We start from the raw sequence: 25,932 nt of genomic DNA, 5'->3' as shown, positions 1-25,932 counted from the left end.
ACCCTCAGGCTCTAATGATCCTATCCCCCCGAGTAAAAAGCCCCGGTTTGAAACACCGATGAGGTCAGACCCCTTCGAGCTACAACCATGCTCAAGACCATACTCGCTGTATCAAGGAGAGGCTTCCTTTGGTGAGGACCAAGGATTTGGCATGGTAGAAGAGCAAACTGGGACGGGCTACTATGGGGATGATGAGGACCAGGAAGAGGAAGACCCGGAAACATACAGAGTAGATTCCCCAGTAGAGAACGAAGCCCCGGTTACAGACTCCCCGGTCGATAACCAACCCCTCCTAAACGAGGTTCTCGCACGCGCAGCAGAACATTTCCATATTGATATCCACGGTGTCCAGGAGGAGAGGGACTTCGCAGAAGAGTTAGTGGGAGAAAGGAGGCCTGTTGCCCAGACCATCCCTATCCTTAAGTCCATTCAGCAAAGAATAGACCCGTCCCTGTTGAACCCGAACCTCACCAGAGCAGTCAATCCCAGGGTTGAAAAACTTTTCAGGGCGGCCCAGTCTGACCCTCTCTATATAAGAGGACATCTGAAGCCAGACTCCCTAGTTGTCACTAACACTCGTAAGAGGGCTGGAACACCCTTGTCATCGTCCGAAGCTCCTCCCGACAAGGAGAGCAAAAAACTATACGGTTTCGGCAGGAAAGTAGCCTCAACGTCCGCCTATCAAGCAAGGATTGCAAACTCCACCACCCTGTTGGCCAGCTACAACTGCCATCAGTGGGAAGAAGTCGCGGCACTCATAGCCTCTGCTCCTGAACCTTTAAAGGGCCAGTTAGCTCGGATTACCGCAGAGGGTAGAGCCGTGTCGGGTTGCATTTTGAAAGCAACCTTCGACGCCGCGGACAACGCAGGCAGATTGATAGCAGAAGGCACTGTTATCAAAAGACATGCGTGGTTACGGCAGTCTGGTTTTAAGGCAGAAACCCAGGCATCATTGTTGGACAAACCGGTGGAAACCGATCTGTTTGGTAAGGCGGTCGAAGACGCACTGAAGAATGCCAAGGAGGAATACGAGACACTCAAGTCCCTTGGCCAGTTAACCAATAAACCCCCTAACCAGAGAGGGAATAGTAATTTTCGTCGCCCACGCTGCCAAAATTCCCAGAGGATCTAACTATTCCCAGGGGCACGGTACACACTGGAACAACAACCAACAGTCTACCCAGGGTTACGGCAGGGGTAATAGGAGAGGTTGTGGTAAAGTCAGAGGCAGCCCCAGCAAGGGAGGCGGCACGCCTCCACCAAAGCAGTGACGCTCAGTTCAGGGTCCCTTCTCACGCAACCCCAGTAGGGGGACGCATTTACAACTTCACCCAGGCTTGCGAAGGGATCACATCAGACAGATGGGTGCTGTCAACAGTATCCACAGGATTTTGTAGAACTACTGCAGCGTCCCCGGAACCATCCTCCACGACAGAGTACACTCTTTAGAACATCAGAAGATTCTCCTCGAGGAGATCGACATTCTGCTAGAAAAGGACTCGATAGAACTCGTCCCGGGACACCAGGTAAACAAGGGTATTTATTCAACTTACTTCCTTGTGCCAAAGAAAGATTTGACAATGCGCCCAGTATTGGACTTACGGCATGCCAACAAGTATGTCAAGCCCCAAAAGTTTTGTATGACCACGCTACAAGAGATAATCCCCCTCCTAAAAAAGGGGGATTACATGGCAACCTTGGATATGAAAGATGCTTATTTTCATATTTCCATGTTCCCAGCACACAAAGTACTTTCGCTTCAAGGTGGACAGTCAACACTACCAATTCAAGGTGCTGTCCATCGGGATAGCTTCAGCACCAAGGGTATTCACCAAGGTACTGGCGGTGGCGGCTGCACACCTACGCAGGGAGGCAATCCCAGTGTACCCTTATCTGGACGACTGACTCATAACGGGGGAAACCCCAGGAATTTGCAGGACAAACATTCAAAGGACTATCAACCTCCTCCACGAGTTAGGCTTCTCAATCAACGAGAAAAAGTCAAGCCTGGTGCCAAGCACCTCCAAACAGTTCCTAGGAGCAATCCTAGATACTCAAGAGGGGTTGACCTTTCCTTCAGAAGAAAGAATTTGGAATGTACTACTGCAAATTCCGCATTATCAGTCCGGTCAAAAAATAACGGTACGCAAAGCAATGCGTTTACTGGGCATGATGGCGTCATGTATTTACCTGGTCCCCCATGCGCGCATGCGCCCCATGCAGGAATGGTTGGTGAAACAGTGGTCTCAGGCAAGTGGTCAGTGGGACGATCTAGTGGTCGGTTCGCCAACACTGGTACAAAGCCTTCACTGGTGGACAAGAGAGAATCTCGCACAGGGGAAACCCTTTTACGATCCCGAAGTACAGGCAGTAGTCACTACCGATGCATGTCTGACGGGGTGGGGAGCTCACCATCTCCACCACACAGCTCAGGGTCTCTGGTCTCACTCAGTGGCCAAGAACCACATCAACCTGTTAGAGCTTCTAGCAGTATTCAGAGCGCTTCAGGCGTTCGAACCCCACCTACTAAACCTGTCAGTGCAAATCCGGACGGACAGCACAACAGCCATGTTCTACCTGAACAAACAAGGAGGGACTCGTTCGCCAAATCTGTCCAAACTGGCCCAGAAAATCTGGATATGGGCACTCAGACGGAACATCTTCCTGTCATCACAACATGTTCCAGGGGAGCTCAATTCCCTAGCGGATGCTCTGAGCAGAGACTCCCTCCCAGAGGAACACGAATGGGTTCTACACAGAGAGGTCGTAGAAGATATCTTCTCTGTGGGGTTTCCCCACTATAGACTTATTTGCCACAAGCGAAAACAGACAATGCCCAGGATTTGCATCCAGGTTCCCCCAACCAGACTTCCATGGGAACGCCCTGTGGATGAACTGGTCAGGGATGTTTGCGTACGCTTTTCCACCAACTCCTCATCAGGAAAGTGGTGAACAAGATGAACAGAGAGTCGATGACGATCGTCCTAGTTGCTCTCTTGTGGGCAAGACAACCGTGGTTCCCACACCTACGCAGGATGGCGGTGTGCGAGCCCATCAAACTTCCAGCCTGGTACAACCTACTGTCCCAGCACCAAGGTCAAACAGTGCACCAGCAACCCAACTCAATGAACCTGGCAGCATGGCTCCTGAGGTCATAGAGTTTGGACATCTCAATTTGCCACAAAGGTGTATGGACATCCTAAAGGAATCTAGGAAACCAAACACAAGGCACTGTTACTTTGACAAGTGGAAGAGGTTTGTTATCTGGTGCCAGAGTAGACAAATCAACCCTGTTGATTGCACTCCTTCCACTATTGTTACATACATGCTCCACCTGCTAGATGCAGGATTGGTTTTTAACTCACTGAAAGTACACCTGGCAGCCCTGTCGGCTTACACCACTTCCCATAGCAAGGTTTTGTGGTGGAAGTACCAGTAGTTAAAGCCTTCATGGAAGGAGTAAAGAGACTTCACCCTCCTATTTCAAACCCACCACCAGGGTGGGACCTTAATGTGGTGCTAGCCAAGCTCATGGGCCCCCCTTTCGAACTCTTGCATAAAAGCAGTCTCAAACACCCGACTTATAAAACGGCCTTCTTAGTAGCTATTACTTCTATAAGAAGGGTCAGTGAAATTCAGGCTCTGTCAGTGCAGGATCCCTTCTTTACTCTCCATAAAGACAAACTGGTTTTACGCACACACCCTAGGTTCTCACCTAAATTTATATCAGAATTCCATGTAAACCAGTCCATCGAGCTTCCGGCTTTCTTCCAGGACCCGCAAAGCTCGGCTGAGGTGAAACTACACACCCTAGATGTGCGTAGGGCGGTCCTCTACTATGTAAATAAAACCAGACCGCTAAGAAAAACAGATCAACTGTTTGTCTCCGTAGCTACAGGCAGAGAGGGGGATCGCGTCTCTAAAGGTGCCATCTCGAAGTGGATTATTAACTGTATCCAGCTGTGTTACTCACTCTCTGAAAGAACTCTGCCTTTCACGCCACGAGCCCACTCTACTAGAGGCATTGGGGCCACTCTGGCTTTCATTGCAAATGTATCCCTTGACACCATTTGCAAAGCAGCTACTTGGAGCTCTATTCACACTTTTACTCAGCATTACTGCATTGACACCTATTCCAAAGCAGATACACAAGTCGGACAAGCGGTTCTAAGACACTTATTTGCTCATGACCCTTCTCACATCCCACCTCCTTCTTCAGGTACTGCTCGCTAATCTATGCACAGCATGTGATCTAAGCAGATTCCACAAACCTCAGAAGGGATACATTACTCACCGTAATCGTATTTCTGATGCTTGTATCTGCTTAGATTCACATGCGACCCACCCTTCCTCCCCTCTGAGAGAAGTAGCATGATTGCTTGTAGTCTTACATTTCTGTCTATCTGCTTGGATTACCTGTACTCACGCTACTCCTCATGTGTCATGATGCCTACCTCCAAGGAGCCAGGTCCAACCCAGCAACCCCAGAGGCAGGCATCATTCCCCCCAGGGAAGTGCCAGTGGGCCCAAGCTAGGGCCCTTTGGACACAGTCCTGGCGCCTTAGGCGCCAGGCTCATGTTGGAACTCTGTCCTGGCGCCTTAGGCACCAGGCTCATAAAGCTAGACATGTGTCAAGTGTTTTAATGTGCACTTACCTGATGCAGACCATGCTGCTACATCCAGGCCCTCTTGAGGCCTGAATGGAACTACTTTACCTGTGGGACTACTTTCCACCTGGGTGTGGTCAGGGAAGGATACATACCTGATCGGTGGAAGGATACATACCTGGAACTTCTTCCAAAGCTATTTAAACCATGCCCGATCAGCAACTCACGCTTTGCGTTGTTCTGCTCCTCGCAGCTGAACGCTCACTGTGTCAGCTTCTGCATCTGGACTTCAGCCACGCCTGTCAGCATCCTGGGTCGCCTGCAAAGGGAGATAAGAGAGAATTGGAGAGAAAGAAGACCTTACCTGCTAAAGCTGCATCACGGAGACATCACACCGACGATCCTGAAAGGGAAGACATCATTTTAAAAGCATTTCGCTTCGTTCGCTGCAGCGCTGCATTTCACTCACCTTTCCTGGGCGCCTCCATCTTCAGCAGCGATCATCCGGATCCGCACCCACTTCCCAGAGCTTAGAGAGAAAAGACAAGAAAACAAGGTGAGAGAAGGAAGGGAAATAGGAAAAGCTCAGTTTCCTTCTAAGACTTACCTGTTGGGTCATTCCCATTTCATTTCGGGTCCTGCCGCTTCCTGGCATTCCGGACCCCGGCCCCTATGGGGAAAAAAAGACAAAGACATTGAATGAGCGAATGCAAAGACATTACCTGAACGCTCATCCAGAACTTTCCAGTTATTTACTGGAACTGCACGTTTCACTTCGGGTCGGCGCCATATCTCCGGCATTCCGAACCCCGGCCCCTAAGGGGAAAAAGACATAAGCATTAGCGCTTGCTGCAATAAGACAAATGAACATTATTATTAAGCTTGAACTTTTGAACTTGCAACAGAACTCTTACAGCGCCTCACCTGAATAGTCAAGCTTATTTTGAACTCCCATCAAACCTCAATCCAGTGAAGTAACTGGGTTTCAACGCGCCCCTGCATCAGAAGCAGGATGGAGAACTCATCCTTCCAGACCCTAAGGTGAGACTTCACGGGGAATCGTGGAAGGGTATCGTGGAGGGTTGGAAGGGAGTGGGAGGCTTGAGCATAATTCCGTCAGTAGGTAATACTCCCTTTTCACGCACAGGGGAATATTCCTGCGAGCCAGAAAAGCCAGAGTAGAGGGGCCCTTCCTGTCCATCATCAGAGTCCTGCGCTTCACCATTGAAGAAGCATCAGCACTCGAAGCCAGACCTGCGCCTCCGTGGGAATCAGGTGAGCGTGACATCATGCTACCTCATGTCAGAAAAAATACAATCTGAGGATCCTAGACGCGTGAGGGATCTTGGGTACAGTGGACGTCACACTAGGGATAGTATTACTGGCACGCCCTGTGTCGACGCCCATTTTCGAGTTTCGAAAAACAAACTGTAATACTCCGCAGCTTCCACTAGATGTCGGCCTATGCACAGCATGTGAATCTAAGCAGATACAAGCATCAGAAATACGATTACGGTGAGTAATGTATCCCATATATATATATATATACATATATATGTACAGGAGGGAACAATACTTACAAAAGAATGTACAATAGATAAGAAATTGATTTGACAGAAAGCAGTGAGCTTCTTACAATGACTTTATGAATTGAGATACATAGTGGCCAGTGATTTCAGTTGGGCTGGTCTAGGTTAGTTGTTGAACATCCATTTAGCTTAGTTGTAGGGTCATCTTTTGAGTTGTTTCCTGAACGTCTGCTGGTTCGCTTGCTTGCAAAGATGTTTGGTAGCCAATATACAGAAAGAGTATCCTCCTGGTTTTATTAAGTTGGGAACAAGGACTTTAGCTGTTAGAAATATTTAGCCATCCTAATATTTACAGTTCTGGTAAGGAAGGCTGTAAAGTTAGGGATAGGGTCAGTGTCTCTTTTAGTTGTAGGAGATGGAGCAGAAGCAAGGGGCACCGCAACATGAATGGGGGACAGAGAGATTAAGAAGAGTGCTGGAGTGAAGGGGGAATTAAGCATAGTGGTGGGAGGCGAGATGCCTGGTAAGGGGTCACAAGTCATTGATGGATTTGTAAGAAAGTTCCAGAAATCTGAAGCAAGCAGGTTTTAAAGACCAGTGGTAGAGGTAGGAGATGATCAGGATTCATTCTAAAAAATGTGACGTTCAAAATTGAGCATTTGTCATGCGGTGCAAAGGAGTATAGAGGGAGACACAAGAGGAGGCATCAAGCAGTTATCGATCAAGCTGAGTACCCAAATGTGTTAGTGTTGGGGAATGAGAGGGCAGATATTCCTGGTGTTCCGTAGCCACAGTGGCTGTAAAGGGGAAGAAGTGGTGGAGTTTAGATTACTGTTACAGCTGTTACAGAGGAAACCAAGGTTGCAATATTTGGGCTTGCTATTGAGGTTGGTGGAAAGTATATTGGCGAGAGGAGGAGGGGTGGGACATTTTAGGCTTGGAAATTAGTTTTGCTTTTGTGGAGTTAAGCCTAAAGCAGCGCCAACCAATGCTTAATGGCTGAGACACAGCTTTCCATCTTTGAGGAGAGTTCAGGAATGAGTTCAGGAATTTAAAACATTTGTGTCATCAGCAAAGATATCAATTTTCCAGAGAAGTAAATTTACCAAGGTGGAGGTGTAGAGGGTTGAGAGAAATGGGCTTAAGACAGATTCGTGGATGACTCCCACAGAGGTGAGAGTCTGTTCTGTTTTGTCATGTTCCATGAGATGCTGAAGGATCAGAGGGATAGAGGGAGTCGATCCAGGCAAGTGCACTATCCTAGACCTCAAGGTTGGAGAGGATCAGAAGAAGAGAGGTGTAGTTCTCTGAAAGGGTGCGGAAAGGTCTAGGAAGATCAGGATGGAAGAGTGTATCGAATTAAGAAGGTTGTAGACCTGAGTTGGGGTCGTTAAGTGGAGTGATAGCTGCCCAATCCAGATTGGAGAGCTACAGAAACATGTTGGCCTCCAAATAGCTGGTGATCCCTGTGATACTGGAAATGCATTGGAGGGACAGGGCCTCCATGTCCTTGTCCTGTACTCCCTTATGTGTGTTCTGTGTTTTATGCACAGGAGTCCACGTGAGACTCCTGGCAGTGCAGCTCTTCCTCTTTTTGGTTGTGGTGAACAGAGACCCTTGGGCTACCCTTATGGCACCCATGGGTGAGGATACAACCCTGTGCCCCTAGCGTATGTTTTTGTGCACCTTTGCATGGGCCACAGAGCAGGGTATGGGCTGGTGGCGTCTCCATGCTTAATTTGACAGGTGCTCGGAAGTATCCTCCATTTTAGGATACCCAGGCCATGCCATGGGAATCGGCGGATACCTGATAGGAGACAAGATGGCCCCTGTGGCCTCTTGGTTTCTATTACCTGTTACCTTGTTTCCCCAAAGTCCTGGGAAGCTCTGACTCTGTCCCTTCCCCTGACTGGCTGTTGGGTGGAAGGACCATATATGGTATTGTGGGGGAAGTCCAGGCCAGACTGGCTGGAGCCTTCCCAGTGACTGTATGTTGTGGGTACACCCTTGGGGTGGGACCTGGGTGAATGGAGTGTGTGACCAATGTGCATTCCATGTTATGGGTATCTGGTATCTCTGTGTGTGACGCAAAGAATGAGACCGCTCTGCCCGAAAATGACATGAATGCAGTGTGGTGTGCTGAAAGGCTGGTTGCTTGTCCCAATCCACATTCCTTGTTATGGGTGTCTGGGTGGAAGTGAATGGCCTGAATGCACTGTGAGCATGATTGGCTGCCTGCCTGCATGAATGCCCTTCTGAATGATTGGCTGCCTGAGCTTGGCTCAGCAGTGTGAATGAGAGAGAGAAAAGTATATCTGGAGACCTCTCACTTATCAGAATTGTTCAGAAGCTGAAGTCGAAACTTGAGGCTTAACCTTGAAGCCCAGCTGAAAGAAGGTTTTGCTGCTGCTTGCCGTTGTCGAAATCTGAAAGCGGTCATGCCTGTCGAGGACTGATCCAAGAGAGGACATGGCTAGGAGACCTCTTCCCGAGCTACGAGGGAACATCATGCCAAAGCTAATCTTCACCAAGGCACCCTGGAAGTCAGTCCCGAAAAGGCTGCCGACCGGAGACTAGGTCTGCCGAGGAATCCTGAATTGAAGCATCCGGGCATCGAACTCCATCATCGTTGACCAGGGTCCAGAGGACCTCTGACTGCTGGAAGCCTTCGAGTCGTGTTGCCTAGAAGCGGGGATAGCTTGACGCGGTGCTGCCGACGACTGGAGCCGCAACACTCCACCTTTTCCTAAGACATCTGAAACAAAGGACTTACTTGCCATCCCAGTCGACTGCTTTGTCCCGCCGGAGAAAGTAGAGGTAGTCGACGAACCAAGGAGAATCTGCCGGTGGGTTTCACGCCACCCGACGTCCACAAAGACCAACGAAGATCCGAAAGCCAGCCGTGGTCTAGTCCTGATCGTCGACGCCAGCGCTGACACCCGACGCCTGCTGCCATGCCTACGTTCTTCATCAAGTCATCTTTGTGGCAACAAACTCTTTTCCTCGAGGTGCACCGCATGCCTTGCCTTCACAGGACGTCCACGCCCGATCGTCAACGAACACCGCAAAGGTCAAAGCTGCTATTTCGACGACAGTGTTTACATTTCATCGAGGACTATTGATGCCTGTGGATCCTGTTTCAAAGGGAGTTCAACCATGAGTGATCAGTCATCGAACCATTGAAGAAACTCTGCTAAACTCATATACATTGGGGTAGTAGAACATTTTAGCAGGAAACAAGACTATTTTAAACATATATGCAATGGGCTTGTTGATACACTTTATTTACAGGTTGCCCAGGTGGGGGGACCCTCACAAAGAACTGTGACTTAGTAGCTAAAGTACTATTCTGCCATTCTTTAACCTTACTTGTCTTCCTTCCTATGTTTGATGTTGATTCACATTGCTATTTGACTTGTATTCCATTGAAACAGTCAGCAGTTGGTGCATTTTAAAGTTTTAAAGGAGTCAAGAGTTAACTGTGGTACCACATAGATATTGTATATATTTGCCATCTAAGATTTGCCAAAGCACAAAGTGTATTTTTGATTGTGTGTGTGTGTGTATATATACATATATATATCGAACCTTATTTATATAAAATAACTTATCACATAACATAGTGTGTGGACATTCCTTTGTTGGGGGCTTGGGGGCTACACTGTACTTAAGAACCATCCTGCATCACCTCCTGAGAGCTTAAGCCTTGATTGGCTGTCCTTCGCTCCCCTATAGAGAATCTTGGCTGGGGTGCTCTGTGCTTCTATTCTGCCATATGGAGGGCAGGAGTACAGATACCCCCTCTAATCTTTACAATCCCCACCTGTAGAATTTTAGATGGGTGGGGAGAAAGTAGACTGACAGATAATTGGTAATACTTTTTGGGTCTACATAATGTGTTCTTAGGTAGAATGGGCTACTTTATAGCAGGCGGGGGAAAAACCTGAGCGGGATAGGTAAAAGGGGCAGATAAAAAGTAGGAGCAGGTTATCTTGAAGATCTTTAATGATTTGTGGAACAAAGGGGTCCACTGGAGCACAAGATGCATATCTTTCCTGAGGACGAGATTCAACTCAATGAGGTTGGGGTGAAGGAGTGAGAAAACATACGGTGGGGAGAGATCTGGTGGAGAGAATTTGATGTTAAAAGGAAGCAAGTAGTGGAGAGGAGGATGGCGAGGATATCGTGGATCTCCAAGTTCTTTAGTGACAAAAATGCAAAGGCCTTAGCAGAGGGTGAGGATGGAAATTGCTTAGGTGGTACGGGGACAGCATAGTTTGTAGGCTAGTGGAGAGTTTCCAAGGGTGAAAATGGAAAGAGGCATTGAGTTTGGGAAGTAAGGGGACCGTGGCACTGTTCAGAGTAATTGTAAGGCTTTGGAGGTCATCTAGGTACAGGATTGCGCTTTTAGCTGAGGTGAGTCACTTGGTGGTCTTTTGTTGTGAAAATCTCTAGGGTGATTCAAGGTTGAGGGAGTAAAGTTGCAAGAAGGAATGTGGTTTCCATAGGAGGTGTTGAGAGCCTGGTTAAAGTCATCGGAGGCTTGTGGCGGGGACAGAGCTAAGATGGAGGACGTCACCTCAGCTAAGTAAGAAGTCCGTCTTCTTTGACCCTTGTGCTTGAGGGTAGAAGAGGTTGTGGGAAAGTGTAGAGCTACAGAAGTGAGTGAGAGTGGTCAGATGGGGAAGTGTTAATAGTAAGGTTAGTTGCAGCAAGGGATGAAAAAGGAAAAATTTGATTGAGAGTTAGCCTGCCTTGTGGTTGGTTGCTTGGGAAGAAGGTTAGCATGTCGTCTGATAGTGGGTAGTGAGTGATGCAGTCTTATGGGGGTATGTCTATACATGTTTCAAGTGATGCCCCCGACTGTAAACTGGAGATTGACCATGAAAGTGATTAGAGATGAATGGCGTTTTCTTATGGAATGACTTGGCATTGTATATTTCAACATTGGTGTAGACAGCAGGGTTATATTGGATAGTTTGAGGGTGTAGATGATAAGAGCATGATTGATAACAAGGCGTTCCTTTATGTGTGCTGTGAAGGACAGAAATTGGATAACAGGGTTCACAATTGAGGGGAGCTGGGGGCTATTTAGCTTCTGTTTGTAGCCTAGAAGAGCCTGATTACCTGATACCAACAGCTAACATGTGCTACTTTTGGCTCCACAGGTGTTTTACTTTTCAAAGAGTGCACAGACAAATCTTATTTTTCTCACCAATACACAATGAAAAACCTTGAATGCAGCGAGACAATAATTCACACATAACTCTCAGCTAAATGAACTGGCTCTTGTATGGCCCTTTATTCAGAAAAAGTATACATGAACAAATAAATGCAACACAGAATAACTGAAGCAAAGCAGTCTAAAGAAAATACATCACAGTTGGCGCATCTTTTAGGAATGCCCTCATCTCACCAGAATCTGCTGAAAAGCCCTGAAAAAACAGCCAGGCAGAGAGACTTTGGCAGCCAACAGGCCCCGGAGAAAGGCGCTCCGCCTCTGAGGTGATGCTTTCTGTCTGGCCATTCCAACGCCGCGCATTTTAAGCCCTCCACCGGGGCGGGCTGTGGAGGGCTTAAAATGAATAACGGTGAAAACATGTTTTCCGTGAACTAGTGCGAACAATGATGAAACTAGGTTTATAGTTCACAGCAAGTGCAGCTTTCACTGAGGCATGGAGCGAATGTCCATTATGGCTCAGAGCGCACCATAATGCAATGCGCACCAGCATCATGTTTTAGCTTAAAGTATTACAGCGGGCAAACTGATGCTGAACAATCGCACCTATGTGAATTTAAAACTGTGCTTTTGGGACAATCTATAAACAAACATTAGGATACATATGTACAACATTTGAAGCATAAGGGGTCTTAAATAATGTTCAAAGGGATTTGTTGCATCCTTTTTCCCCCAGTGGTAGCTCCTTTACACTGGTTAATGCTGGATACCCAGGAGCTACTTTTAGCTCCTGCTTATCCAATCTTATTTTCAATCCCTGGGATAGACGTGTGCAAGGTTCTCCATCATGGGTTTCTTATAGTCCTAAACAAACCACTCCCCTCTTCGTAAGTCCAGATGAAGGGAAGCAAAAAAGAGGAAGAGGAGGAAAACCATATCCTTTATGATATGTATGTAAACAGAGCTTAAATTGTCAATGACTTACATGATGGGAGGGACCAGTAGTCTGCAACGTTGTGACAATGTACAATTTTGTGGTTTAACATGGTAGCCTACGTGCCTCATTGTGTTCTCTTTAAAGCTGCATGTATCCCCTCTATAATGTTAAATTAATACACCATAAATGTGTTTTGCAGAAGTTCATTTCAGTAAATTGTTAATTTTGTTTTAAAAAGGTAGCTAGCTAGACAGGCAGGTTTGTTATGAATGTACACTTTCCATTCAGTCCATGTGTAGGAGTGCTACTTAAAGGGGGGGGGATCATTCCACAAGCTCTTCATTCCTCTGCTCCTGTAGGAAATATTTGTTCTTGTAAGTGTCTTTTGTCTTCGGACTGCAGAAGGGGAATTTGGAGTTTTCAACAACCGGCACACAAGGGAATGATGCCAGCCAATGTAGTGTGGGCTTTCCTGTAAACATAAGCCTGTGTTCCATACATGCCACTAGTGTTTCTACCCCCGAGCCCCTGGCTAACATGTCATTTCTGCCCGCTTCCGCGCCTCTCCATGCCTCCAGCACCCTGCCTGCATTTACCTCTTTTTCTCGTCCCTCTATGGCCATTCTTTCACAACCACAGGCACCATAGACCTAGAAATGGGACTGCCTCTCTAGGCCCATTGCAGCCATCTATGTAGGTATTTCTGAGGGATTTTGGTATGCGCGAACCATGAAAAGTTGAATTCCATCAAAAATGCCTGATGGCGCTAATTGCTGTATGCACCTCCGAGGGAGGCGTTCGCAGCTGGGAACTCTCTTGGGCCTGCTTTAAGGCCTTAACTTTGATCTGGCCTATAACATGTGCCCAAGGGCTGTTATCAGCTTCCAAACCACCTCTCTCCGGTGTACAAAGTGGTTTAGGGGAGCCTTGCTAACCCACAACCATCCACTGTACGGGACCTTCTTCAGCACTATGCCACTTTTCAGCACTATGCACAGTTTCATTCTTGTGACCTCATTAATAACTTTACTTTTAATTACTGGACTTTTCAAGCATCCCTTTCAGAGTTTTGTCTATGTATAGATGTGCTCATGCACTCGTTCATGCCAATTGTTTTTCCTTTCCAGAGTTTGGATGAAGTAAGTAAAAGTGACATTGGCAGGAAATTTAAAGAAGGTGTTGAAGAAGCCACAAAAACAGCCAAGCATTCTGCAGAATCTGTGTCCAAAGGTGGAGAAAAACTAGGCAAGACTGCTGCTTTTAAGGCCATCTCCCAGGTACCCCTTTATGATTCACAAACCTTTGTTCTCCCAAGTATGCCTGAATACTTGTTCATGACTTCTTTATTCTACCAAGTACTTAGATGCTCATTTTCGCTACTCTTTTTCTAGCATATTAGCTATCCCTCAGCTCTCTCAAAAGCCCATTCATACCAGACCTTAAGCAATTGGAGTTTGAGTGCTAGCTGTGTATAGTTAAGCTGAGGAGTCTGATTGAGACTCACTCCAGGAAATGAGTCTATTCTGAGGGGGATGACTGCTCTCTGTGAAAGACATATAGGTGCAGCTGTACTGAATGAGTGTGTATGGCTTCTAAGCCCTGTTTTCCCTTCAGTACCTATTAATTGAGTGACACAGCAGACCAGTATTCGTCTTGAGGGGTTTTCTGCAATGAGTTAGGCAGAGCTTCTCCTTGGACATGTGGTTCGGCGAGGCTTATGTGATGTGGACGGTGGAGTGCATTCTGGAACATGCCTATGGGGGCCTCTTTTGTGCTGTGGAATAGGAAGGACAGGGTGCATTCTAGACGATATCGTTCTGTGGGAGAATATATATTGAGTGAACAAGAATAGTGTATATATATTCAGACTAATTTTACATTTTCATACATGCTGGATTCCTCCCAATTCTCTAAAATGTAGTAAAAAGTGTTATTGCACATTTTTTCATGGTACTCAATTGATCAACCCAAACGATTAAAGGCGAAAGTCTGTGTGACGAATCAAATTCCGGTACACCAGTGGTCCAGGGATGAGTATCAGTTTCTAAACCATCAATCAACCCCACACCTATAGTACGCCAGATGTAATCCGAACAGAGTGGAATGCAAGTGAAATATAAGACCACCTTGTCCAATCTTGGTAACGTGGATGGAACGGCAGACTTGTCTCTGCAAGGTCGTTGCTCGTTGGCTAGTTGCAACACCGCAAAAATACAATTGCTACCCAATGATAAAAGGGACTGTCCAGTCAAGGTTGTATAAAAATATCTACTTTATTATTACTACAACAGACAGTTCTAGCACACTACAAAATACAACCCACCCTCTAAAGGAAACGGAGGACAGTTTCACGAAGGAAAGGGATGCTCTTGCTCCCTCTTCAACTCCTTCTCTAACACCTCCGCAGGGCGTACCTCTGATCTGTACCCCTCCCCGGAAGTTTTTCAAGGATGGCAACCTTCTCCACATTGCCACTCTGAACTCTCGCTCTGCCATCAAGCACTCCTCTGATATCTGTCGCCTTCTTGAGGAACTGGACCTCGACGTCCTCGGTCTCACTGAGGCTTGGTTCACTGCCAGCTCTGCCACCAGCTTTGACACACTCCTACCTGACGGCTACAAGATCCTCTCCGTGCCCAGGCCCAACCGTTCAGGGGGTGGTGTTGCCCTTATCTTCCCTGAGTGGATTCCTGCCACTGTCACTCCTACGCAGACCTACTCCTCTTTTGAATGTCTTGTCTGCCGACTTTCTCTCTCTCCTAGCCATTCCCTTACCGTGGCTACTATCTATCGGCCACCTGGTCAAATTTCCTCCTTCCTCTCTGAGTGGGCTGACCTCTCCTCCTCACTCCTGTCCTCAACCACCCAACTCCTCTTTCTCGGTGACTTCAACATCCACCTCGATGCCTCCTGTCCCCCCACCGGTCTCTTCCGCGAACTCTGCAACTCTCTCTCACTCTCTATTCTCCCGTCTGGGCCTACTCACTCTGCAGGGCACACTCTTGATGCTCTGATCTCTTCTGACCTTCCCCTCTCCCTCCCTCTCTCCACTCCTCTCTCTTGGAGCGATCACTTTCTCCTATCCTCCCACCTCTCCCTCCCTACCCCACAGGCAAAGCCACCCTCTTCACTGCCACCCACCTTCTCGGTCATCCGCCCCATGAAGCGCGTGTCAGCTGAGGCTTTCGCTGCTACCTTCTCAGCCCCTTCTCCCCCCTCGGCTGACTCCCACCCTGACGCAGCCCTCTCCATGCTCTATTCCTCTATATCTGATACTCTCGATATCCTTGCCCCCGTCATGAGAATCCGCCTGAAGCCCAAAGCCAAATGTAACTCCTGGTATGACTCGGATCTCGTCACCCTAAAACGCAAGTGCAGGGTGGCAGAGAAGAAATGTCGTGCTTCATGTTCATCCTCTGACAAACTGGCCTGCCGCCTTCTCCAAAGGCAATACCGGCTCTCCGTTCTCACCAAGAAGAGAGCCCTTATCCAAGCCCGCATCTCTGAGGCATCTAACAACTCGGCCGAACTCTTTAAAATCTGCAAGGAGCTGGCCAACCCTGCTGCAGTCTCTACCTCTCCTGTCCCCTCCCAGGCCCTCTGCACTGCACTGGCCTCGCTCTTCATCTCAAAAACTCAGAACATCCTGTCCTCGCTCTCCTCCTCTCACCTCCCTCCCTCTCTTCCCTGCTCTTCCTCTTGCTCTCTTGCAGCCGCCCCTCCGCCCTCCTTCTCTGCTTTTCCACCTTTTTCTGCTGATGAGGTTTCCAGACAAGTCCGATCTATGAAAACCTCGTCTAAACAGGTTCACCCCTGTTCCTCCAAAACCATCAAGGACCACATCGACTCCCTGGCTCCTGCCCTAGCTGACTTTTGCAACCACTCATTCGCCTCTGGAGTCTTCCCATCCCCCCTCAAGCACTCCCTTGTGCACCCCCTCCTCAAGAAACCCTCTTCCGACCCCTCCTGCCCGGCCAACTATCGCCCAATCTCCATTACTCCCTTCCTGGGCAAGCTCCTGGAGAAACTGGCCATCTCCCAGCTTAACCTCCATGCTGAATATGTTGGTAATCTTCATGACCATCAATCCGGCTTCAGAGCGGCCAGAAGCACGGAAACTGCTCTCCTGAACATCCGTGAGGACCTGCTCCTGAACCTCGATTCCAACACTCCCTGTGTTCTCATTCTGCTCGATCTCTCCTCTGCCTTTGACACTGTCAACCATGCCATCCTGCTCAACCGTCTCCGTGATAACCTGGGTATCACTGGTCAGGCTCTGGCATGGCTGACCTCTTTCCTTTCCGGTCGACCCTCCCAGGTCCAAATGGGCTCCTTCCTCTCTGACATCTTTTTCTCCACCTGTGGTGTCCCCCAGGGATCCAACCTCTCTCCCTGGCTTTTCAATCAGTATCTGGCACTCCTTGCCCACCGCATCGCCGCTCTCTGCCCCCACTTTCAGTGCTATGCGGACGATACCCAGCTCATTTTCAGGCTACCCTCGGCCTCCTCCTCTCCTTCCCTCATCTCCGACTGTCTGTCTGCTATCCAGGAATGGTGTGCCGCCAACGACCTCTGCCTTAACGCCAGTAAGACTGAGATTCTACTCATCGGCACACCCACTCCCTCCTTTCCTGCAGCTCTCTGGCCGGCCTCCCTTGGCCCTCTTCCTGCCCCTACCTGCAAAGCTAAAAACCTCGGGGTCATCTTCGACTCCACACTCTCCTTCTCTCCTCATATTTCTGACGTCTCTAAGAAGTCACACTACCAGCTGCACCTCCTCAGAGGTATTCTTCCCTTCCTCTCCTTCCCCCAGAAGCTCACTGTCTCCCGAGCCCTGGTTCTCTCAAGGCTGGACTACTGTAACAGCCTCTATCTCAATCTGCCTGCCTCCACTCTCCGCCCTCTGCAACTTATCCAGAACAGAACTGCAAGACTTGTCCTTGGCCTCAAGCCCAGCGACCGTATCTCTCCAGGACTGAAATCTCTTCACTGGCTCCCAGTGGCTGCGAGGATTAAGTTCAAAACCCTCTGCATTGTCCACAAGGCCTTCTGGGGCCTGGGGCCACAATACCTTCAACTCTCTCTTCCTAAATATCTGCCTTCACGAGCCCTTCGCTCATCCGTCTCCAACTCCCTCATGGTCAGCCGCTTCTCGAAGCAACGAGCTGGGGGTAGATCTCTCTCCGCAGCAGGGGCCTCCCTCTGGAACAGCCTTCCTGCCTCCCTGAAACTTGAGGAGAACCATCTCCGGTTCCGGAAGCACCTCAAAACCTTCCTCTTCGCTTCTGCCTTCTCTCTCCCTCTCCCCTGCTAAACCTGCTAAACTCCCCACTGAAGTTTGCACTAAACCTGCATCTGGGCCACTCTGTGACCTCGGTCCAGGGCCCAGCCACTCTCCACTTGCACTGCCTCCCTGGCTCCCCCTGCACTGTGGGACTGTCACTGCATCCCTACAGCCCCCTTCCCAGCACTTGCTCTGCACTTACCACCAGCTGGCCCTTTTATTATTATTTATTATTTTATTACGCTACTTACCTTGTACTGCACTTTCCCCCCCACCTCCTCCCCCTGCACTTTCTCCTTTTCCCCTTACCTCTGCACTTGTGCGATCTGAATGACACCTGGCCTAGTAGGATAGTTTGTCTGTCTTCCCCTTGTTTCCCCCCCTCCCTGCCTCGTCGCGCCTTGAAACACTTGTGTATAGGCGCGTTACAAATACCATATCATATCATATCATATCATGCACTCTGGATACTGACAGGAGGGTAGTTGGTAATCAGTCTTACTGTTCAAGGTTATTCGGTTCCAGCACCAAGGGGGCAAAATGTTGTAACTGTCTCTAGGGGCCTTCGGAGAAGGACCAGGGGGGCAGAACCACAATGTACCTGGTGCTGAAGAAGTTCTTGGTGCTTGACCGCGTCAAGCCGGTTCCAGGGCGCTTTGCAGCCCTTGAGACAGAGTTAGTGGTGGGAGAAAGCTGCCTGTATCAGGTGGCAGGCAGTTCGGCAAGGCTGGACGGATGTTTGCAGGCTGTGCAGTGCGACGGCTCATGTCTAGAATCGTTGTCTCAACTGTCTCAAATGTCCTTAAAAGATGGATGCTGGCTGTTGCTTGTGTGGCACTCCTCCTAGCTTCTTTGCAGGGCTTGTATCGTCCCTTCAAGGCGGATGGCCATAAGCTCAGGAGAGTGATTGCAGGCAACGTCCTTGTCCTTTGTCCGGAGACTCTCTGGCACTTCCCACCTAGGAAGCTTGCTGGCAGATCCTAGCAGAGCACGCTGTGTGCTGGCTGGGTACCGGTTCTGGAGCTGCTGGAAGGGTCCTCTGAGTCCCCCCCCCCCCCCCCCCAAAAAAAAATGCATGCCCACAAAGATTCAACATCCAGCCTAATCTCCTTCTCGGCCAACCGGTGTGCCACCTCTCTCCAGAACCTCCTTATTTCCGGGCACGCCCAGAACATGTGCACCAGTCCCACATTCTTCTCCCCACATTTGGGACATGCCTGTGTTCCTGCGTTCTTAAACCTTGCAATCTTCTGGGGGGTCATGTACGCTCTATGGGTAACATATAACTGGATTTGTTGCAACCTCGCATTCCTGGACACTTTTTTGTGGTATCCTTGTACCCTCACCCATAACCCTTCACTCATAGATTCCCCAGCTTCCTCTTCCCATTCCTGTCTCAGTTGAATCCCCTCCTTTCCCACCCTTGACATCAGCAGTTCGTAGATTCGGTAGACCTCATGGCCCTCGTCTGACACATCCTAAAATGTTTGTATGGCCGTGTCGGGCTTACTCTCCAGCACCATTTCTGACCAGGTGTCCTTTATCTTCTGCACCAATCTAATAGAAGTGATGTATTGTCCCTAGTTTAGTCCAGTGTCTTCCACCAGTGTGTCAAACTCCACCTCCTTCCCATCCTGCCACACATCTCCCAATGTTGTACCAATCGGTTCCCAGTGCTTCCGGACTATCTTCCTCATTTGCTCATCCACTCCATTCAGTGCCGCTAGTGGCGTCTGTGGGGAACACGGGTACAGGTTCTCCATGGCCCGGCAAGCCTGTCGCCATATCTTCTATCCCAAGTCCAACATTCTTGTCCCTCCGTCACACCGTGATTTTGGCAACCATATCTATTCTTTCAGGAAAAACTGGACACATTCAGCCCTCAACAACCTAAACTCTGATGTGGAGTCTTCTGATAACCACCTTGCCACATATTGTAGTTGGCTGGCCAGATAATGCATCTTGAAATTGGGCAATTTAATGCCCCCTTGGTCATATGTGTTTTGTAATTTCCATAACGGTATTCTGTTCCTAGTATTGTGCCATATGAACCCCCTGCATATATCCTGAATTTTAACGAAAAATCATCTGGGTATCATATATGGTATATTCACAAAGTAGTGTAACAGCCTAGGCAGCACCACCATCTTTAGCAGTGCCACGCTCCCCATCATGGTCAAAGGGAGTTTAGCCCAGAACCTCACGCTGTTTTCGATGCTGGCCACCGCCTTCTGTGATTTGTTTGTGTTCGACCTCTACACTGTGATGTACGTCAATTCCCAGGTATCTAAAGGTCTTGGTCTCCCATTGTATTTGTAATACTGGCAGTTCCTCCTGTGGTAACCCTTTATAGCTACCCAGTGGAAATATGCATGATTTCTTGGGGTTCACTGTGATGCCAGACAGCACCGCATATCGCCCCAGTACTTCCAGAATGTATTGTAGGTTCTCTTCAGGATATCTCAAGTACAACAGCATGTCGTTAGCATACATTGATATCAAATGTTGCCCTCCCTTCGTTCGAATCCCCACTTCCCCATATTGTTGTCTCAGATATATCGCTAGGGGTTCTAGCGCTAAGATAAACAACATCAGGGACCACGGACATCCCTGTCTGGTACCCCTGCAGAGTTGCTGTCATGATGCCTACCCCCGGAGCACCAGGCCAGGCCCAGCACCCCCGGGAGCAGGCATCATGCCCCCGGGTAAAAGCCCAGCGGCCCCTTATAGGGGCTCTTTGGACTCTGTCCTGGCGCCTTTGGCGCCAGGCTCATGTTGGACATCAGTCCTGGCGCCATAGGCGCCAGGCTCATAAAGGAAAGTGTGTGGTGCACTTACCTGATGCAGACCATGCTGCATACTCACCTGATGCAGACCACGCTGCATGAAGACCCAAGCCAAATGAGGCTTAGGAGAGACTATTTTACTGAAGGGACTATTTTGTTACTTGGGTGGGGCTGTGGAAGTATACTTACCTAGGACTTCTTCCAAGGCTATTTAAGCCACGCCCGGACAGCCACACGTGCTTCACGTTGTTCTGCATCCCAGCAGCTGAACGCTCACCGTGTCTGCTCCTGAACTGGACTCCAGCCACGCCCGCCTCGAACCTGGAACACCTGTAAGGAAAGAAGAGAAGAGAAAGGTGAAAACCAAGAACTTATTCAACCTTCTTACCTGCATCCGGAATCTTCACGCCAGCATTCTTAAAGAAAGACTTCCATTTAAAAGCATTGCGTTGCTCGCTGCAGCACTGCGCTTCACTAACCTGTCCTCGAGACATCTCCCGGCTCCATCGCGGCTGTCAGCACCGGTCGCCACATCTCTGCACCTAGGGGAGAGAAGAAGAGACAAAAGGTGAGCAGAGGGAACACAGGAGGAAAGCCGAATTTTCAGCCATAATACTTACCGGCTTTTCTTGGTGAACCATTCCACATTTCGGGTCGGCGCCGCTTTGTTGGCAGGTACCGCACCCCGGCCCCTATGGGGAAAGGACAAAAGACATTACTGGGGAATTATAAAGACATTTAGAGGGGTCACCCTCATCACTAACTCACCTGATTTTACCATCGGCAATTTAACCCCTCAACGCATCGCCTTCGTTCTGCACCTGAAATAAAGGACAGATCACAGGTTACGAAGACAACATAAAAAGAGGCTCACACTTGAACTTTTGAATCTTCATACTTATGGCGTATCGCTCAGAAAAGTCAAGTGGATTTTGCCAGCGCCATTCTGAAAACCAGTGAAGTAACTGGACGAACGCGCGCCCCTGCAACAGAAGCAGGATGGAGAGTTCATCCTTCCAAACCATAAGGTGAGCTTAAACCGGGGGTTTTGGAGGAAGTCAGAGAAGAACGAAGGGGGGGGGAAGGATGGAGCAAGTACACTATTCTGCAGACAGTTAATCCCCTTTCTCATCTGCAGAAGGATATTCCTACGGGCCAGACAAGCAAGATTTGGGGGTCCTGTTCAATCGGTGGTCCGAGTTCTGCGCATCACGCTCGAAGAGGCCACAGCAACCCAGACTTCACCAGCGCCTCCGTGGGATGCAGGTGAGCGTTAGTTGCCACCGGTCTGAGATGATCGGTCCCGTCCTTACTTGAGCCAGTGGTGTACTGTACAGCAATCAGATCCATCTCAAGTACATGGCCCCACCCCGTATTCTTTTAGGGGTGCTATTAGCCAGGTCCATTTAACAGAGTCTAAGGCCTTCACCACATCTAATGAAATTATTGCAACCTCCTTGGAGGTCCCTTTCAGTTTGTTCTATTCTTAGGAAGAATCACCTGCAGTACCCTGGGGGACCACTACAGGCAATTAGGACTACAAGTGTAAGTACAATTTTGAATGGATTGTGTCCTCCCACGTATTCCTCATCTTATGATAATTCGTTATCTCCAGCTTCACTGCTTCGGAAAACATTTTCTCTGCAGAGGGCGCTGTGCTCGAGGTTGTGGCGTCGAGTGTCCCTCGACGGTCTCCGTACCTTGTCGACGTCACTGATGGTATAAATAGCTCGAGCCGCGCCCGTTGCTTCAGTTCCATTTTTCCGATTTGCTTTGCTCGAAAGGCGCGCTTCGGAATTTTCTGTGGAAAATGTCGTCTTCTACACCTTCGACACCCAAAACTGGGTTTTAAAAGTGGATCGACTGCGGATCGAAGATGTCGATCACGGATCCTCACCGCGTTTGTCTCTGGTGCCTCGGTTCAAGTCATTGAACCGACGACTGTGGCTCCTGTCAGTCTATGACGGAGAAGGCCCTTTGGGAGAGGAAAGGTAAACTGACGGGGGGGGAGGGAAGCTTCTAAAGCCTTGAAGGCTATGTCTAAAAAACATAAAAAATCGAGCGATTCAAAGGAATCGGATCGTCATAGACACTCTAAGAGATCTCAGTCTCGTAGTAGATCGAGACGCTCTTCATCTTCCTCTTCTAAAAGAGTGAAAAGGAGATCTAGATCTCCTTCGTCATCGACCGAGGAGATTCGATGCCCGACTAAATCGGATTCCCCCAGAAAAGGGGAGGAATTTCGAAAGAAGATGATGGAGGTGTTTGAGAATGCGGCCTCGACCCCCTCAAATAAACCTCAGAAGAGCCATACTCCTAAAGTCGCTCCATTGGATGACGAAGAGAAGTCGGGAACTACTGTGGTAAAAAAAACAGTACTGTTGAGGATACTCGAAAAACCCGAGTCGACGCCAAGTCGTCGAAGACTCATCGAGAGTCGAGTACTTCTCCAATACTACATAAAAAACAGAAGTTGTTCAAAATTTCCACGACTTCGTCGACGCCATCGGTGCTGGCTGCTTCGACATCGAAGCCAAAAGCATCTTCGATGCCTGTGTCGAAGTCGTCATCAAAGTCGTCGAAGATTCCTTCGACACCTTCGAAGTATTCTTCCATTCCTTCGACGAATATTCAGGAGGAAGAGAGGAGATTTACTCCATTACCAAGATCAGACTTTTTTAAGTCTAGGTCTTCGATGTATGAAGAATCTGGCTCGGAGGATGAGGAAATCTCTCCTTTTGGAGTGCAATATGGCACTAGACAAGTTCCAGAAGAACTTATAGACCCAGAATCAAAATGAGCGACCTGAGTGAGACCCTGCATTCTGCTAGTGGCATTGACACGTCACCGGATTTAGAGTTTGCTAGACTTGATCCTGCAGAACATGCAGATTCGGGGTACAGGAGTCTTATGAATAGAGTGATCAAATATATGGTTTGAGATAACACTTCACCCATTTTTTAACAGGATGATATGATGGACATAATTGTTTGAGGTCCTCAGAAAGACCCAGTTCTCCCCTTCATTAGAGCACTTCAGAGGACAGTGGAGAAGAACTGGGAAAATCCTGAAAATATTGCTGCTGCAAACAGTAATTTTCCCAAAAAATATAGACCAGCTGGTTCTGATCCTGAATACCTAAACAGACATCCTACTCCAGAAAGTCTGGTTATTCAAGCAGCGTCTACTTCTGGACAGACTGCATATCCTACTATCCCCCCAGATAGAGGGGATAAAAAGGTTGATGCTTGAGCCCGTAAAGTTTTTACTTCGGGGCAGCATGGCTCTTAAGTCAACCAATGTCACCTGTACCCTGGCCAGGGTCACCCATACCCTGTGGGACTGTATTTCGGCAGCGGCTGATCATCTTCCCGAAGGCGAGGAAAGGGAAGGCTTTCTGAATATTGTCAAAGACGGCAAGGAGGCAATGGGGGAATGCCTCCAGTCTAGACTGGATACTGCTGATAGTATCAGCAGATCCATGGCTGCGAGTACTGTATTTCACAGATTTGCGTGGTTGAGGAAGTCGGGGTTTGCACCAGATGTGCAGGCCAGACTTCTCAACATGCCTTTTGATGGCTCGAGGCTGTTTGGTAGTAAAACTGATGAAAGCCTAGAAAAACTTCAGACCTCAAAAGCGGCAGCTAAATCTCTTAGCCTCCATGTGTCGGCCTCAGAAACCCTATTCCGGCTCATCTTCCTCGAGGGGTCGTTCTTTTCGGTACTACTCCTCTTTTGGTAGAGTAAGAGGACAGGCTTTTCAAAGAGGCAAACGAAAGAGGTGCAAAATCAGCCTCAGGATCGGCATCTTTGCCCTCAGCCGTGCCTGCAGCCGCCTCCAAATCACTCTGGGACCTTATTACACAAAACCCCAGTGGGAGGCAGGATCTCTCCGCATCTGAAGGAATAGCGGGGCATTACCTCAGATGCTTTGGCACTGGAAACAGTAGCTCAGGGTTACTGTCTCCCCTTCCTAAAAAGCCCTCAGAATCATCCACCGGGAACCAACTCTGTCAAAATTCACCGCCTCGCTCCCCCTCCGATGGGGCCTTCGAGCTCGACCGGGGTCTCTCCAGGAGCTTCGGTGCTCGGCTTTCCTCTTACCCGAGCCAGAGCGTTGGCTCGTGTTTGATGGCGCCAGGGAGGATGCGCCCTGCCTGGCGCCCGTAGAGCCCGACCGTTCGGCGCTCCCGGTGCCAGCGGACTCGCGGTGCTTGGCCTTCTGTTGGACCCCCGTCACCGGGGTGCCCTCAAATGTCTTAGAAGTCCGCTCGGACTTCTTCTCGCCTGACGGGCTCTTCCCTTCCAGCCAGTTGGCGAGACGCAGATGGCGGTCCTTCATGGTCCGCTCCGACATATTGCCGCAAAATGCACAGTCGTTCTCCACGTGCGTCTTGTCCTCATGCAGGCAGTAGAGGCAAAGGGAGTGTTCGTCCTCCTTAAAGACATTCTGAAGCTGGCATCCAGGGCAGACCCTGAACAGCTTTCCGGGCGTCGAGCTTCCCTTCTCCTGGGCCAAGATCGAGATGGGCCTGAGAAACTTCTGGAGTCCTCCAAAAGCGTGGCTCGACGAAATCTTCACCCTTGAGAGGCGTAGAAGAATCCGACACAGGTCCCTGTTGATCGTATAAAGAAACGGTGGAGCTTGAGGCTTTTTTGACCGAAAAAGAGAACATTTTCCTAAGAAAAAGCACGAAAGCTCGAGAGCAATAGCACGAGGATCCCAATACTTGAACGTGCAGTAAAAATCTGAAGATGGCTGCCAGAGGCGGGGCTTGGGGGGATGGCAGTCATTGGCTGTGGTCAGTATGACGCAGAGATCAGTGATTGGTTACTACTACGAGGGACAGATCAGAAACAAAACTGATACTGATTTTTCTTACCGAGGATTCCCAGCCTGACAGGGAATATTCATGAGCATGTGAATCCATGCCAGACCCATGCTGGAGAACAACAGTAACAGTTAAGTAACTTGTTCCTACCTCAACAAGAGAGGAGGCGTAGGGTCACTACCACTATGCAGAGGGGCAATGCAGCTCTGGTTCTGGGCAATACGAGAAGGAATCTCTCTATCAGCAGTTCATTTAGCCGGAGAGCAGAACGTGGCGGCAGACGCTCTGAGCAGGCAGAGCAGTTTCCCACGAGTGGGTGCTAGCTCAGGAAGTCCTTCTGGAGATCTTCGCCCTTTGGGGAACCCTTCAAGTGGATCTGTTCGCTACCACGATCAACCTGAAGTGCGAACAGTACTGCTCAAGGGAATTTCCTCGGAGAGGAGCTCTAGGAGATGCGCTCGTAGTGGAGTGGAAGCTCCCACTAATGTACGCGTTTCCTCCAGTCCCCGTGATTCCTCGAGTAATCAGGAGGTTGAGAAAGTTCAAGAAAACCATGATCCTAATTGCCTTGGATTGGGCCAGGAGGACGTGGTACCCGGACCTTCTAGACATGTCCATCTGCCCTCCAATATGTCTTCCGCAAAGACAGTATCTTCTCTCGCAAGAGGAAGGTCGGGTTCTCTATCCAGAGGTCAAGACACTCAACCTTCACGCATGGTTTCTGAGAGGTTGAGATACAAGGATTGGGATCTTCCGGATGACGTTATGGAGATTTTG

At 49.0% G+C, this 25,932-nt stretch overlaps 1 protein-coding gene across 3 annotated transcripts in view; it reads left to right on the top strand.

Moving 5' to 3' along the window:
* Positions 1-25,932, top strand: part of TIMM44 (translocase of inner mitochondrial membrane 44) — a 676,068-nt gene that overhangs the window by 165,665 nt on the left and 484,471 nt on the right. For all 3 annotated transcript variants that reach the window (XM_069649680.1, XM_069649678.1, XM_069649679.1), the window contains one exon: positions 13,381-13,530. In XM_069649680.1, coding sequence (XP_069505781.1) covers positions 13,381-13,530 — 150 coding nt within the window. The remainder of the gene's footprint in view (positions 1-13,380; positions 13,531-25,932) is intronic.

The sequence above is a fragment of the Ambystoma mexicanum genome, chromosome 1p (assembly GCF_040938575.1).
Source record: "Ambystoma mexicanum isolate Mex_15411 chromosome 1p, UKY_AmexF1_1, whole genome shotgun sequence".
Taxonomy (NCBI): Eukaryota; Metazoa; Chordata; class Amphibia; order Caudata; family Ambystomatidae; genus Ambystoma; species Ambystoma mexicanum.
The sequence above is the reverse complement of the archived record's forward strand: the minus strand, read 5'-3'. Positions and strand labels throughout refer to the sequence as shown.